The sequence below is a fragment of the Carlito syrichta genome, unplaced genomic scaffold (assembly GCF_000164805.1).
Source record: "Carlito syrichta isolate Samal-C Ts95f unplaced genomic scaffold, Tarsius_syrichta-2.0.1 Scaffold307991, whole genome shotgun sequence".
NCBI classification, from domain to species: domain Eukaryota; kingdom Metazoa; phylum Chordata; class Mammalia; order Primates; family Tarsiidae; genus Carlito; species Carlito syrichta.
Window position 1 is genome coordinate 84,914 of NW_007252087.1, and position 16,032 is coordinate 100,945.

The window sequence follows — 16,032 nt, forward strand, 5'->3', positions numbered from 1 at the left end:
TGTGGTTCACCCCAGTTCCAACCACCCTCTAGAATCGCCAGTACTGAGGCTGAGTGTCAATTCTCATTTGTCTTTGTGCTTTCACCATTGTTTTCTTAGAAAATTTCCCCCTTAAATGTAGCTCTTTTTACTCACTTCCTTTACCTGATTGTCTCCTGCAGGCATTTGAGTTTGTGACCTCAGTTTTTAGTAAAATCTGCATTTTTGTGTATCATATTACATCCTGATGCTTCTAAGGGATTAAACACTATCCAAAAGCATCTCCTTGAACTTGTGACTCTGAGTTTGATTCCCGCTACAGCCATCTGCAATAATAGTGATTTAAGGTGAATACTTGACAAAGCTCTGGAAATACATACAGAGACCTGTAATACCTGTGATGGGATGAATACATATTTGCAATTGGAATAGTTGTATACATTTGAATAGGATTAAAATGATACCTGCTGTCTTACGTTGAAGTAAATCCTTACTGATAGAACTTTTTGTGCCTTTTCTCCCCTGTATAGACCCTTGGAACGATCCAGTGAAGATGTGGATATAATCTTCACACGACTGAAAGAAGTTAAAGCTTTTGAGAAATTTCACCCAAATCTCCTTCATCAGATTTGTTTGTGTGGCTATTATGAGAACCTGGAAAAAGGCATAACATGTAAGACATGCAGCCCCAGTGGTTATATTTTCGTGTGGCTTATGCTCTTTTATGGTTACCCTGTGGAGATAGATAGCAAATGGAATATTTATGTGCTAAATATTTGAGCTTCAACCAAAAGCATTAAGTTGACATTTCCCTCTGGACTGGTTACTCACTTCCGTGTGGGCGTTTCCTTAACTCCTTTGTTCACAGAATGTAAATGGTTTTCCGGGGCAGCCCACTTCCCAGATGGAGCTGGAAGGACGTAATGATTCATCCATTTTGCTATATCCTTAGAAATTTAAATAATTGCCTTCCCTAATCTAAGAAATGTGTGACCAATAGGATATTAAGTAAAGGTAAAAGGTCTCTTAACTAATGCTCATAGTCACGTTTTGAATTAACCTCAGTAATAGAATCTATTCCAGGTGTGAATAAGGGGAAGGGAGATACAGTGACAGCTGGAATTTTTTTTTTTTTGTATTGGAGTCTCACTCTGTCACCCAGACTGGAGTGCAATGGCCGCTCCCGGCCACCACAGCCTCGACGTGTTGGGCTCTGGCGATACTTCTGCCTCAGCCTTCCAAGTAGCTGGAACTACAGGCGCGAGCTACCAGAATTTACCCAGCTAATTTTTGATTTATTGTAGAGATGAGGTCTCGTCAAGTTGCCCAGGCGGGTCTCGAACCCGCGGGCTCAGGCAATTCACTCACCTTGGCCTCCCAAAGTGCTGGGATTACAGGCTGAGCCACCGAGCCTGGCCACTATTAACATTTTATGTGTATCCTTTAAGATGTTTTCCCATGTGTACACACATAAACATGGTCATATTTCTATTAAAAAAAACCATCGATACATATCATTTCCAACCTTTTTTACTTTTTACTGATATTAGAAACTTCATTTTTTTCATTTTCTGTTTCTAAAAGCCATTTTCAAAATGAATCTTCTATAATATGTAATGTGACTTTGATTGGCAAATGATAATGTCTTTTGGGGCTAAGAAGTTCAGGAAAGGCGAGACTCTAACTCTAAAATGAGTCACTTACAAAGGTTTGGAGCAGCCCAGTTACTGGAGGGGTCAACCACGAACTCATCAAGCCCATCTTAAGCCCATCATTGCACTTGGTGTGATGCCATTGTTGTTCTTTGCCTTCCTTGTCAGGGAGTTCAGAGCGGCTTGACGTCATTATTCGTGGTTCCCAGAAGCTTGCTCTTATTCAGTGACCACTAGCCTTGCCAGAACTCAACTGTCCCGCTGAGCTGACATGTGATTTTTCATTGAGTCACAAATTTTAAAATAGCAAATCCTTCCATCTAGTTATTTAGCTAGGATAGTTAAAAGGATAGTTGGTTTGTATAAGATTTCTGAACCAGTGTTTCAAAATTACTTTCCAAGCCGGGCTCAGTGGCTCAGCCTGTAATCCTGCGCCTTTGGGAGGCTTAGGTGAGTGGGTTGCCTGAGCCCGCGGGTTCGAGACCCGCCTGGGCAGGCGAGACCTCATCTCTACAATAAATAAAAAAATTAGCCGGGCGTGGTAGCGCGCGCCTGTAATTCTGACTACTCGGAAGGCTGAGGCGGAAGGATCGCCGGAGCCCAGCTGGTCGAGGTTGCAGTGGCCGGGAGCGGCCACTTCACTCCAGTCTGGGTGACAGAATGAGACTCCAATACAAAAAAAAAAAAGTTAAATTACTTTCCAAAGTTTGATCTTAACATGATATGGGAACTAAAGTTCTATCTAAATATCTAAATATTTTCTCTCTGAGGTGACAAACTTAGAGTGAAATCAGTTTCAGAAATTTCTGGTAAGAATTATTTCCAAATGCCTAAAAGCAGTGAATCTATAAAATGAACAAGAAAATGGACAATCATAATGCAGTAGTTAAAAATTTTAAACAAAGCAGATTTTGGTTTTTTAATCATTCGTTGGTCAGCTTAAAAGGAGAAGTGGTATTCTAGAAAACAAGGTGCTTTTAATAGAGATTTAGGAAATTGGGATGGTAGTCTGGGTTTCTGTTAACATGTACCCCATCTAGAGAAATAATTTTGAAATGTATTTAAGATATCAAAATATCAGTCAATGCATCTTAAATGCAAAGAATATTATAAAATTTAGGATTATCATCCCTTATTTTGTAGGTATGGAAGAGTTTTGTTGAATAGAGTTCCACTTCATAGAATATTGAATAAATAGAATATAGCTTTGTTGACAGACGAGGTAAAGAAAAACATGTCATGTTCTTATGGGAAGTGGGACAAGGGTGGTAAACTCAGTTAGGTCCAAGACATGCTTATAATGTCCAGTGAAAGACTATCAGATCCAACAGTAAAACCAAGTTATATTTATTACATTTACATCACTGTTTCTTTTTCAGTATTTCGCCAGGGTGATATTGGAACAAACTGGTATGCTGTCCTGGCAGGGTCTTTGGATGTTAAAGTATCTGAGACCAGCAGCCATCAGGTAATATACTCTATTCTTTTAAAGTAGGATTTATTATTCTTATTTTTAAAAGATACATCATCCCTGTGCCCTTTATGCCCTCAAAATTACATTTTCAAATCCATTTTCTCTTTCTCATGGTAAGGGCTTCAACAGTATTTGTTGAATATTAAGTTACTCAACAAACATAAATTTTGAATGTCTTCTGTGATTTGAGTATGATACCAGGTGTGGGAACATGAAATGCAAGAACACAGTGCCTGCCTTCCAGAAGCTTACAGTCTACTGGGAAACGTAAACAATTGCGATGTGATAAATTGCTGTTATACAGGATGAAGTGTGAGCAAGGGGGCGGGAGAAGCAAGTCTTCCTAGGTTTCTTCTTGGATTCTTTCTCCTTCTCATATCCTGACTTTTCTTTGTCCAGAAGTGACGGCCTCATCAGCCTTGTAGGAGCTCCAGTAATGCGGGGGAAATGTGGTCCCCCTGAAGTCTCTGACTATTTCTCTACCAATAATATTGTGGAAGGCCAAGAATGTTAATTTTCTTCTGAAGTGCTGCAGTGGCTTTCTTTATCTTCATTGGTCACCTCTGAGGAGTTTGGCATCCAGTAGCTACAACTCATACTCTTTTCTTTTCAAAATATTTGTGAATATTTAGAACTGGACCTAGAGTTTCCTTTCATATCTGCAGTGGTCCTTGCTCCATCATTATGACGCGTGGTCTAAATGTACACAACCTACCTCTTCAGAGCCAAGAACCTTTCATCTGAAAAGTATGGCCCCCAAAGGGCCACCTTCAAGGGTCGCTATGAAAATGTTCCTCGTCTTATGTCCACATATTCAGGATTCAGATAAAAACTGAGGGATGAAAGTTGGTTAATTATAAAATCAGAAAGAATTACTAAGAAAAATCAAAGAATTAGGTTAAAGGGGCAGACAGCCTAAGGCCAAGTGCCATGGACAAGACAGTGTTTCTGAGCCTTTTTCACAAGTAGCACACTTCAAATATTCAAAGCATTTATGATACACCAGATTAGAGATTTAAATTTTCTAGGGACCTGTGTGCATATTGGAATTGTGGGCAGTCACCATCTTAAAAATGGAGTGGTATCTCAAAAAATGGTTGGTAAAGCGGGCATTTGAAATTTGCAATATAATGTCCTGTGTGTTGCCCATTGTAATGGATAGTTAAAATCGCAGGCCAGTGTCTGAATCCTGTAAAGCCCATCGTATACTCTTCCTGTGCATCAGTGCGTGCAAAGTTCCACTAGACACTGCCTGGAGCCTGTGCTTCTCACCACCTTCGATGGTACTTTCTCTCTTTCCCCTCTTGTAGGACTGATTTTCTTTTGAATTTCAGGGGGGGTTGAAGTGAGAGGTACATTTCGATTCTTGTAAGCTGCCTCAGTGGGACTCAAAATAGCTAGAATTTCTTAGATATTTGCCATATCCAATATGTTTACCCATATCCAATATATCCAAGATATGCATCCATATTCAATTTATCTAATATTTCTTGGATATTTGCTTGGCAGTGTTTCAGGCACCTAATGGATATTTATTTACTCTTTTAATTCTCACATTAACCTTATGAGGTAGGTCATGTTCCTGTTCTCATTTTTTAAAAATTTTATTTATTTTTTTTGAGTTGGAGTCTTACTTTGTCACCCAGACCAGAGTGCAGCCTTGACCTCCTGGGCTGCAACTTTTTAAGCTGGAGCTCACCACAGCCTTGACTTCTTGGGTTCAAATGATCCTTCTATCTCAGCCTCCTGAGTAACTGAGACTACGGGTGCACACCACCATGCCCAGCTAATTTTTTATTTTTATTTTTTTGTAGAGATGAAGTCTTGCTGTGTTGCCTAGGCTGGTTTTGAACTCCTGGGCTCAAGCAATCCTCCTACCTCAGACTCCCAAAGTGCTGGGATTACAGGTGTGAGTCACCACACCTGACCTGTTCTCATTTTGCAGAAGAGAAAACAGAGTCCCCAAGTGGTTAAATAATTTGCCCAAGTAATGCATCTAGAAATTAGGGGAACCAGATTAAAACCCCAAAAAGTCAGGCACCCAAACATAGGCTCTTAGTCACTGCTCTCTGCCATTTGACTCAAAAGAAACATCATGATGAAACATGCAACTTCTCTCTCTCCCCACCTTTTGTCATCCTTACTGATGACTCCATGTCTTTTATTTCTGCACATCTCCTACCTGTAGGTACTATTCTGGTGGATACTCTCTGAGTCTCTTTTGAGCTGCTCTCAGTGCTTCTCTTTCTCAGGCTTCACCTGCATGGGTGTGCCCAGGGGATAGGGCCTAGTGGACGACCATTCTCCTTGGTTCCTCCTGCATCTCAAGCGGGTCCTGAATGAGTGGAGAGAGGGAGAAGTAGAAAAGAGGAAGGTGAGGAAAGAGAGGAAAGGGGAGGAAGATGAGAATTCGGGAGGAGACAAGAGAGAAGAAGAAAACTCAGGGAGACGAGGAGGAGAAGAAGAGGAGGAAGAGCAGATGTGCCTGAGGGGATGATAAACAACATCAGCACTGAGGTGCCCACACACCAGCTGTTAAAGCTGGCCTGAGACTTTTATGGTATTAAAATAGCATTTGACCAGGAATATTGCCCATAACCACTTATCTCTCACCATAGGATCCTGGCAAAGAATAGCCGAGGAACACTTGGTTATTAGCTATGGTTTAAAAATAATTTGAGTAAAATTTTAATTAGATTTACCTGCGGTTTTGACCTCAAAACCAATACAGAGAACATTCCTATGCTGGACTTCTCTTCTTTTGACTGTTAGGAATTATTAGCTCTATGCCAAAGGGGTCTTGCTGCCTTCCTTATGTACTTCATCCCGCAATGTTTCAACCTGAGTCTTCTGGATTGATTCGTATCATTAAGATAAAAGGAAGAGAAAGCACATTGACCCTGTACCCTCAGCTCTCCAGAGTGTAACCTGAAATAGACAGGTCCCAGGCAGCTCTGAAGGCAGGACGTGGTCCAGCCAACTGGGAGGGCAATGCCAAGGAGACGAATAAGATGACTGAACCTCCTTTCATGCCAAGATGCTTGAAAGGGAGAAACAAAAATACCGTATCAACCTGTGCTGCCTTGAATGGACTCTGGGTCTGGCCTACTAGCAGTGTGTGCAAATCAGGGTGATTAGTTGGCTTGGCAGTATAGTACGCTATCTACATCAAGATTCTTCAGAAGCAATAGGAAACACAGACAGAGAGAGATTGATTTAAGGAACTGGTTTACATGATCATGGGGTTGACAGGTCTGAAGTCTGCAGGGCAAGCTGGCAGGCTGGAGATTCAGTTAAGAGTTATTGTTGCAGTTTGAATTCCAAGGCTGGAAATGCAGGCAGAATGTCTAGGTTACAGTCTGGAAGCAGATTGCCTTTTTCTTTGGGAAACCTCAAGGAAAACCTATTTGCTCTTAAGGCCTTCTACTGATTGGATGAGGCATTCCCACATTACGGAGGGTAATCTATTTAAGGTCTACTGATTGTGAATGTTAATCACATCTAAGACCTACCTTTACAGCAACATCTAGACTAGTAGTTGACCAAATAACTGTCCACCACAGTCTAGCCAAGTTAACACATAAAATTAACCATAATAGGCCCCAATGGGGAGAGAAATGAGGTTGGGTGAGGGCGAGAGGAACCAGAAGAGTCCTGGAACTCCTACCCATAGAGACCAGAAGCGATCATTGCTAAGTGCGTTCCTTGTGTCACACTGTGTGAGGGGTTCTGTGGACATTAACTGGATTAATCTGTAAGCATTGATGTCCTGTTTCGCCACCAGGCTTGAAAACAAAGCTCAGAAACATTAGGTGCATTTCCCAGAGTCACACAGATGCAACATAGGCAAACCGAGATTTGAATTCAGGTTGGGTATACTTCAACTTCCTTGTTCCTCTTGCTGCTTACCTATGAGAAAAGGTGTGGAGGGCTGATAAAAGAGAAAGAAGAAAAGTTACAAGAGTCTACAAGAATCAAGGAAGGAAAAGTAATAGCACAGGTCAAGCCTTTCAAAGAGGGTAGGGCAGAGTTTCGTGCCAGCCTGCCCCTCCCTGCCCTATGTGTCTGCCCTCTAATCTGAGAGGCAGAGGGGATGTAGTGACAAATTCCCAAGAGCATATCTGGGTTTCAGCCCCTCAGTGGGGTGTCGGCTGCTCCCCAGAGCCAGGATGGTGAGAGAAGCGTGGGAATGGCTGCTGGCCACGGGGCGCCCCCTGCAGGCCGCTTTGTGCCCAACGCGTCACGAGCATGATCTCGCTGGTACTCACCAACCGGCCCTCCCTGCCTATTTAGTGCTATGATGTATCTCGTTTTACAGGCTAGATGTTCAATAACTGCCCAAGGTCATACAGTGTTGGGCGTCAGGGCCAGTTCTTTGTGATTCTAGGGCTCAAGTGCCTGCCTGTTAGGGTTGTACAGGTGCCAATCTGAAGGATTTCGGGGAAGGGGGGTCGCACTGAGCCTTTGAGGAATAACCAATATGGAGAGGAGAAGCTTTTCCGTTGCAGCTCCTCGAAATCTGCTCCTGGTGTCTGATGCCAGCTCGGAGCCCCATACCTCCTCTCCTCCCAGCCCACCTCCCAGGTGTTTGCTCCCCCTGAGGCCTGCTGTTGCGGAGGGTCCTCTTCCCACACACTCTTGGATCTGAAGGTACACAGTGAAATGAGCACCACCCTCACCGTCAGAGGGCTTCCAGATGAGAGGTGGGGTCGACAAGTGTGGGTGACAAGGGAGAGAAACTGAGGCACAGTATGTACAAGAAGGAGGTGGAATGGTTAGAAGAGATGTTGATGGGGTGTGTGTGGGGGTTGAGGGAAAGGTGGACCCCTTACTTGGGAAGTGATGCCACTCTGGAAATAAGAAGTACGAGGGGGGACCCAAAAACCCCAGAATTTATTAAAATTTGTGTATTCTTACATGTTTAAACTTCGGTCACCTTCAAAGTACTCTCCATTTGATGTAATACGCCTATGAAGATGCTTTTGCCACTGCTCAAAATAGTTTTCGAACTCGTTATATTGATGCCCTTTAGAGCTTCTGCTATTTTTTGTTTCAACTCTTCCACATCGGCAAAATGTTTCCCTTTGAGAGCTTTTCTCATCTAGGGAAAGAAACAAACAAAAATGTTGCTTGGGTGAGGTCAGGCGAATAGGGAGGGTAGAGCATGGGGGTACTGCCCTTTTTGGTCAAAAATTCTGAGCACTCAGCATGGTGTGGGCAGATGCGCTTGTAAATTGCCCATCACGAAATGGGCAAATGCACTGAGATAATCTAAAAAAAAAAAAAAAATTACAGAAGCCAAACATAGCCTCTCACAATGCTAGCTGGTACACTGATGCTGATGGGTTCCTAAAACCCTTACCTAGAGGAGAAAGCTTGTACTACAAGGTTCTCCAAAAAATAATTCTGAGTTTTTTTGAGTCTCCCTTTGTAAATTCAGAAGACAACCCCCCACAGATCCTAGTGTATTCTTTTGTACTATACATTTATTAGGTATGATTGATTTGATGGGCACTTTTTGCTGAAAAAAACCACCCTATTTTATATGATGGTAGGAAGCTATAATTATAGATACATTTCAATAATACATAGGGCATAAATATTCTATTTGACTCATACATTTATATTGCTTTCTTGGCTGTTTCAATATAATATTATTTTCCTTTCTTCCTGTCATCCATTTCTATTTTTTTTGCTTACTTGGTTAAAACACACACACACACACACACACACACACACACACACACACACACACACACACCCCTTCCTTGTGTGATTGGTTTAGAAGGCTCTTCTTTGGACACTAGGTTGAGGGTCACACATTTTTCATTGGCCATATCCCACCAGCATGCACTAGTCACTCTCATCATTGACTGGGCATTTCACAGGCATCCTTGCCTTGGAACCTACCCTGCTGGGGGGCCCAGCTGGGTTGTATCCTGCTCAGTCCACAGAAGAAAGAGTGGTCTGCTCAAGATGGCAGAGCGATGAGCCTGAGCACTGAGAAGCACCTGTGGCCTCCCGAGCCCATCCAGCACTCTGCCCCCCGCTGTCCTGCATTATAGGAACGTGTATGGGCTTTACCTGGGGTGTCTGCAAGGGGTCTGCAGACCCCAAGCCCCTCCAGTGTCCATGGGGGGCAGGGGAGGGCGATGTGGATTCTTCTTTGTTCCTAGATCACTAAGGCCTAAGGTGATAACAATGAAAGCCACTGATTCCACCTTTGGAAGAACTATTAAAATACAGACATTCTGATGAGGGGTGACATGCAGTTCAGGCCCTTTCGTGGGAGAGGGGTTGTAGGAGCCAGATGGCTCACCTCCCAGTGTGGCACCATCAGTTCACCTGGCCAGCGTAGAAACAGAAGTCAGCCCTGGGGGAGCTGTGAGCTGCAGGCTGACCCGGCCGTACCCCGTGCATCTTCCTTACCCCATGCGTCTTCCCCAGGCTCAGGATACATCACGGGACACATCACGTAGGGGGACACATCACGTAGCAGCGTTGTGAATCCTGCTGAGCATGAGAGCTGACTCCTTTCTTCTGTCTCTCACAGTTTAACCCTTTCTAGGCGGGCCCCAGAGCCACACTCTGCTTCTGCTCCCTGCTTTTCCCGAGGCCAAGTCCCCAGTCCTAGAGAAAAAGCCCCTGGATGGGGACGGGGAGGGGGTGTGGACACTACCTGCTGGAGAGCCTCCCTGAGGGGCTGGGGCTTCACTGCTTTAGTTTCTCTTGTTACTGCCTTGAAACCATGTTTTCCTAAGAATTCCGGGAAATGTGAAGATTATTCTGTTCCTATGACTTTGAGGAACTTTTAGAGACTTACAAATCCCTGCAAATATCTTTGTGTCAATGATATTTATTCCATTACTCCATAAAACAAAACCTACCTCAGAAACACTCCTAGTGTTCTGTGTAGTTGTCAGAGGCCTCAGTCCCAGCTCCTCGGATGTCCTTCCAGCCCTGGCCATTCTGTCCTAGCCCATGACCTTTAGAGCACCCAGGAAGGGGACCTGCCCACTGACTGCTTCACCCCCTCGGTGACCCAGCCTGGCTCTCCTGATCACGTAGCTTTCTATAGGCCACATGGAGCCTATCAAGAATTAATCTTTCCAGTTTCCAAGTGATACCTGTCCCCACCCTCAGTCTCTTACCTGAGTCTAACCAGAACACATCTGCCTGCAGATCCTACCTTGGAACTCTTGCGCACGAGAATTGCTCCTGTCTTGGTGCCTGTGTCACTTAACTCGGCTAAAAGCCAGTCATTGTACATTCTCATGTGAATGAATAATACTATGGGTGTATTTTTTAAATTACTAAAATATTAATGGATTTAGGGTTAGAGATGAACATTGGAACAAGTTATAAACAATTAATATTAAGCTTAAAAACAATAAAGAAGCTTATAAACCTCACTATATCGGTGTGTGTGTGTGTATTTCAGAGGGAAAGAGAGAGGAGGGGGAGGGTCCTAGTTTTCTCTGCATATTTTACAGGTGAGGGGCTTTTTGGCGTCGTAAAATCTAAATCCTAGAAATGTATACGATTTTTCATTAATCTTTATACACAAAAAATAGAAAGTTTTTTCAGTTACGTGAAAGAAGAATTTCTGATGGCTGCTGACAGAATAGAAACTTATGCTGTAAGACAGAGAATGGGATCGTTTTTTAATTCATTTCAACCTCTCTCACAGATGCTTATTTAAAGTGTTTGTATTTACCTAAGGCAATGCACAGTGCTTAAATTCAGACTTTCTTTGAAATTCTATCTCTGCCACTTATTGGGAATAGTAGTCCCTACCTTAAATGAGCTGATGAATGTAACACACGATTAGTGCAAAGTTTGGGATCGAGCAAGATCCTATGCTTTTTTAAATGACCATTTCAAGAAAAAAAAGTTGGTCGCCTGGGGTAGAGTGCTATAGATTGCAATGACTGCAATGCTGTTATTTCACCACAAGAGGGGAGTGCTAGAATAGAAAAAGCAGGAAATGCACTTGGAATTTGAAATAGCAAGAAGTTTAACAGTATTGTTCAGTCATTTCATAGATCAGAGAACCCAGGCTGCACTTGGCCTTGGTCATCACTTAGTTTCTTCTCCTCATCTGTGAAATTATCTGGCCAGTTTCAGCCCAATTTCTGAAAAAGATCTCTTGATAGCTTTTTTCCTAAAGTAGAATAGTATGCTTTTATTTGCCCTCTCTTCTTCCCCCTACAACAAAGATGTTGTTAAGCACTGTGTTTTTATTTATAAAATGTGAAGGACAGGTATGTTTCACCGTAATGTGGATCTTTCTGTCTCTCTTTGTGTATTTCTATCTATCAAAATCAAAATATTCTGATTTTTCCATTCACCCATTTCATTCTATTATTTTCAGACAGAGAACATGACCATCATTGGGAAACTTTTTTTTTTTTGAGCACATTTCTGAACACATTGAGCCCACAAAGCATGAAAGGTGTCAAGTCCACAGCAATGGTTTGTAATCTCTTCCTGCTTGTCTGTGCTTAGGCCAGACTATTTGCTTGGAACTGTTTGGGAATTTATTTAGCATTTTGAATCCTGTATTTAGTTTTGTTGTTGTGTGAGTCTTTCTTTGGGTGGATGCTGGACAGACTGACTCTCCTCTGGCATGGGGCTGGCCCCCCTGATTCGGTTATTAGAATGCTAATGATAGTCCATTGACATCTAGCCTTCCTGCAGCCAGCCCATCTGATCTTGTTAAACTGTGTCTAACATGCTGATTCCAGGGACGTGTTCTAAAAGTAACAGACCTTGTCTTTGCTATTTGTTCAAAAACACACTTGACTGAGAAGTATTTTGCTTTCCATCTTGGCAGTAAATCCTTTTGACAGCATACACAATCTAATGTCTCCACAAATTAAGAGATTGGGTTCCATTAAATTTTATTATTTAAAAGGACTTGGAGCTCTCAGTAAATTGCAGTACTAAATTCAAACCTGAGAAATAAACCCAGGTGCTATGAAACTTAATGGCAGGTATTGCCTATAGGCCTAAAATAAAAATTGTAAAAATATTTGCCTTGTAAGAAATTATGTTTCTGGGCTGGGTGTGGTGGTACTGCTGCCTGTAGTTGCAGCTACTCAGGAGGGAAGATTGCTTGAGGCCAGAGTTTGAGGCTGTAGTGAGTCATGATCACACTTGTGAATAGCCACTGCACTCCAGCCTGGGCAACATGATGAGATCCCATCCTGTCTCTAAAAAAGAAAAAAAAATTATGTTTATGGCTCTGCACAATAAAAGAACCAATTTGTTCCTTGGTGTTAACTCAGTGTGTATCCAAAACAGTAAATTTGCCATGAGACAATTAACTCTTCTTGAGCTGTGAATATGGAAATGAGTTAAATATGCATAATAAAATGATTTGATAGCCCTTGAAGTTATAGGCCGATTAAAGAAATTGGTGTACTTACCACAGATAATTCTTACATCTTTTAATTGATTATTACTAGCTATTTTAAATTTCATTAGAATGTCTATAACTTGTGCAAGTTGGATTTCAGTTGATGCTTATAGACATTATTTGCAAGGCACAGGTTTCTTAGCTTGGATGACAGTCTTAATTATCAGTGATGCATAACCATTGGCTTTCTTAACACCATTCTCCATTTTCATACTGTAGCTATGTTTATGACAAAACAAACAAATAAAATGCCTCAGTTGAGAAAGCCTGCTTTGAGAAAACCCAGTATACCATAACTCAGATGTACAAAGCAGATAAATTAAGGGGTGATTAGTTGCAGTGCAAAAGGATTCTTTGATTTCCAGCAGAAGGGTTCCTTTGAATACAAGCTCCCCCAGAGAGCTGAAGTGTTTTGCAGATCATTCAAACCACTTGACATCCAGACTAGGGGACAGAGAAACTTGGAATTTAAATGTTGAAAGTCATTATTAGTTGAAGATTAATACAAAAATGAGCATAGAAATTCTCTGTTATTTAAATAATAAAAAATGTGATTTGTTCTTTAGCAACACAAATAACCTATCCATGCATATAAATATGACTAATTTATAATAATTTTCATTGCTTACAGAATACCTATTGCATGGCAGGAACTACACAGGACTCTGCCTGTATATCATTTTATTTCTATTTAATACTACTAATAATCATATAAGAGAGATTGTGCCCATTTTACAAATGAGGGTACTGAGGCTCCAGGGAGTATTATTGCAAAAAGTTATGGGCTAGTCCCTGGCAGAGATGAGTTTTGAATCCAGGTCTACCAAGGCCCATGCTTTCTCACTCTGCTGCCTCCAGGGGATTTTTCTGCTAAGTGTTGAGTGTTCTGACTCTGGGTGCCTCCACGTGTGTGTCCTTTGCCTGACGCTCATTGCCTTCCATCAGGGGTGATGCTGTTGACATCTTTATCCGCTTACCTAATATCAGTTTTTAGGAATGAAGCTGACCTGTGTGCCCCACTGAAAACACTGTGCCAAGTTGTTGTTCATGACTTCAGTTGGTGTCCAGCTGAGTAAAAGGAAGAGAACCTGGGAAACAGGGCCACCCCATGGTGGAGGTGGGAAGTGTCAGGAGTGCTGCTGGGTAGGGGGGGAGAGGAAGGAAGGCAGGTGACACAGCCCCCCTCTCCCAGTAGGGTGAAGGGCTAAGGCAGGTCTAACAAGCATGAGGAGGTCTGGCCCCGCTGACGGGGGTTGAGGCAGGTGTAGGGGTGGGATAAGGGCGACGGGGGCTCAGCAGTGGAGGTGGGCAGTGAGCAGGCTGGCTAGAAGGTCTGGCCACAGAAGGACTGCCAGAGAGGACCTGGGTCCCATGGGGGGCTGTCAGGACAAGGCTCCACCGCTTTGAGAAGAAATAGGATGCCCGGCAGGTTGTCCAGGCAGAGACTCAAAAAGAAACTTGTTTCTCCACCTAAGATAGGAACTCCATGATCAGAACTGGAGCACAGGACCAGAGTGGGAAGAACAGAAATGCTGACTTGATTCTTAATTACTGGGTTTATGATCGCTTACATTTCTCCTAAAGAGGGGAGGATTGCCTAGGGTGGATTGGATGCTCTAGGGAGGGAAGTGGACCCCGATATTGGAATTGGAGGGTTAAAGAAGAAGCAATACCAAATGTTTTATGTTTTCTTGGTGATGTGGACTTATTTGGCATTCAATAAATATGATTGTTTGAAAACAAAAACCTATATGAATTAAGTGAATACCTGAACCGTTTTTTCCTACTAAGCCTCAGCAAGAGGTACTTATACTTCCTGTGGCAAAATCTAAGAAGTCTGGGAGTAAATAGTCAGACTGACTAGTTTCTAGTCTCAGCTCTTCCACTCACTAGTTGTGGTCTTGGGCAAGCTACTGAACACCCTTGTGCCTGGTTCTGCTCAATCTATAGGGGAGCACTGATACTGATGTTGCAGAATTATGTTAATACTACGGTCAATCAGAGTATTCTCCATTTGTTAAGCATTTGTTTTGACTTAGGCACTGTGCAAAGCAGCTTATTCATGCTCTCATTTACCTGTTGTGCAGAATAAACGGGGCCTCCTGGTTAAGACACCTGACCCAGGGCTTGACCCCACCCTCTACTCACACACATGCAGATCTGCATGCATGTGCTGTACCATGGGACAGGGAGCTGAGGGTTAGTGGGTAACTAAGTAAGGCGGTCTGCAGTTTTGAAGGAGAAAAAGGTGTGATCAAGTGGACTGATAGGTAAGAGAGCTGGATCCGGTCGGAGGAAGAAAGCAGATGACACGTCAGTGATATGCCATAGGTAATTGTTTCTGAGAGCCTGTCACCCCTTGTTAGGTAGCAGAGCGAATCTCAGTGGACCCAGTATGTGCTCCTAACACAGTGAAGTCTTCCCATGTGTCATCCAAGGCATACTGCACTTATGATGTGTCTGATACAAGCGCTAGGTGCTAGGCTGGTCCCTGTCCCTTAACAGAAGTCTCTTTGGGAATGCTGGTTTGGTCCAGTACCTCCCCAGAGATCTCAGTGTAATTTAGGACCCACAGCCGTGATGGCCAACCCCCTCTTCTTGTTTTGGGTTTCCCCAGAAGCAGACCCGGAGAAAGATTTGGTGACAAGTAGCTTTCCTGGAGACAAGGAAAGCCAGTAAAAGTGTATTAATAAAGAGTTTCCATTGTGGGCAACTTGGCTTCCTCTTCAGGAACCCTGGAAACTATGTGAGGTGAGGAAGCCGGGTTATTTATCCTCCCACTCTTATGCCTCTGCCCTCAGGCAGGGCGATGACGCAGTGCCTGAGGCTGGCCACTGGGCAGAACTGTCCAGAAAGCTGCTGAGGTGGGCTCCAGTAGCATCTGCTAAACACACCTTCATGTGTTGAAGACATGTAGGTTTTTAAATCTTCATTTCCCATCTGAAAATACCCCAAATAAATTGTCATCTTGCCATAAAACAAGATATTCCTTCACCATTGTCGATCCATATTCCCTGAGTAGGTGCTGATTGCTTTCTTCAGGCTCTATGTCACTGTAAACACTTTCTTTCGGATGGCCTTTCTGAACATTAATCTGCAAGTGAGCAGAAGTAAAAATGTTCTCTTTTTTTTTTGCAAACACATGTATATTTTATTTTTATTTTTTAAATTTTTATTATAAAGATGTGGGGTACAATTCAGGGTTAGGTATGTAAACATTGATCATGCAGGTACCCTTATTGATGAGGTCTGCCCCTCCCTGCCCTAGCAGTTTCCCTCAACTGCCAATCCCACCCCCCTCCCCCGACAGTTTCCCACTAATGCCAATCGCTTTCTTATAGCAAAAATGTTCTTTTCAATAGTCCCTGTCAGATAAGTATGTATATAAGACGTGAGCAGACTTCTAGGGTATGTGTAAGCTGAGAAGGAAGTCATCATGCTACATCCAGAAACAGACATGTTCAGCAACAGGCAGAAGCATGCATGAGCACATCTATAGGACTTCT

General features: G+C 42.9%; 1 protein-coding gene across 3 annotated transcripts in view; it reads left to right on the plus strand.

The window, feature by feature from the left end:
* The window catches only part of RAPGEF4 (Rap guanine nucleotide exchange factor 4), a 337,463-nt gene that overhangs the window by 60,279 nt on the left and 261,152 nt on the right, over positions 1 to 16,032 (plus strand). For all 3 annotated transcript variants that reach the window (XM_008064745.2, XM_008064747.2, XM_008064746.2), the window contains exons 2-3: positions 510 to 652; positions 3,011 to 3,099. In XM_008064745.2, coding sequence (XP_008062936.1) covers positions 510 to 652; positions 3,011 to 3,099 — 232 coding nt within the window. The remainder of the gene's footprint in view (positions 1 to 509; positions 653 to 3,010; positions 3,100 to 16,032) is intronic.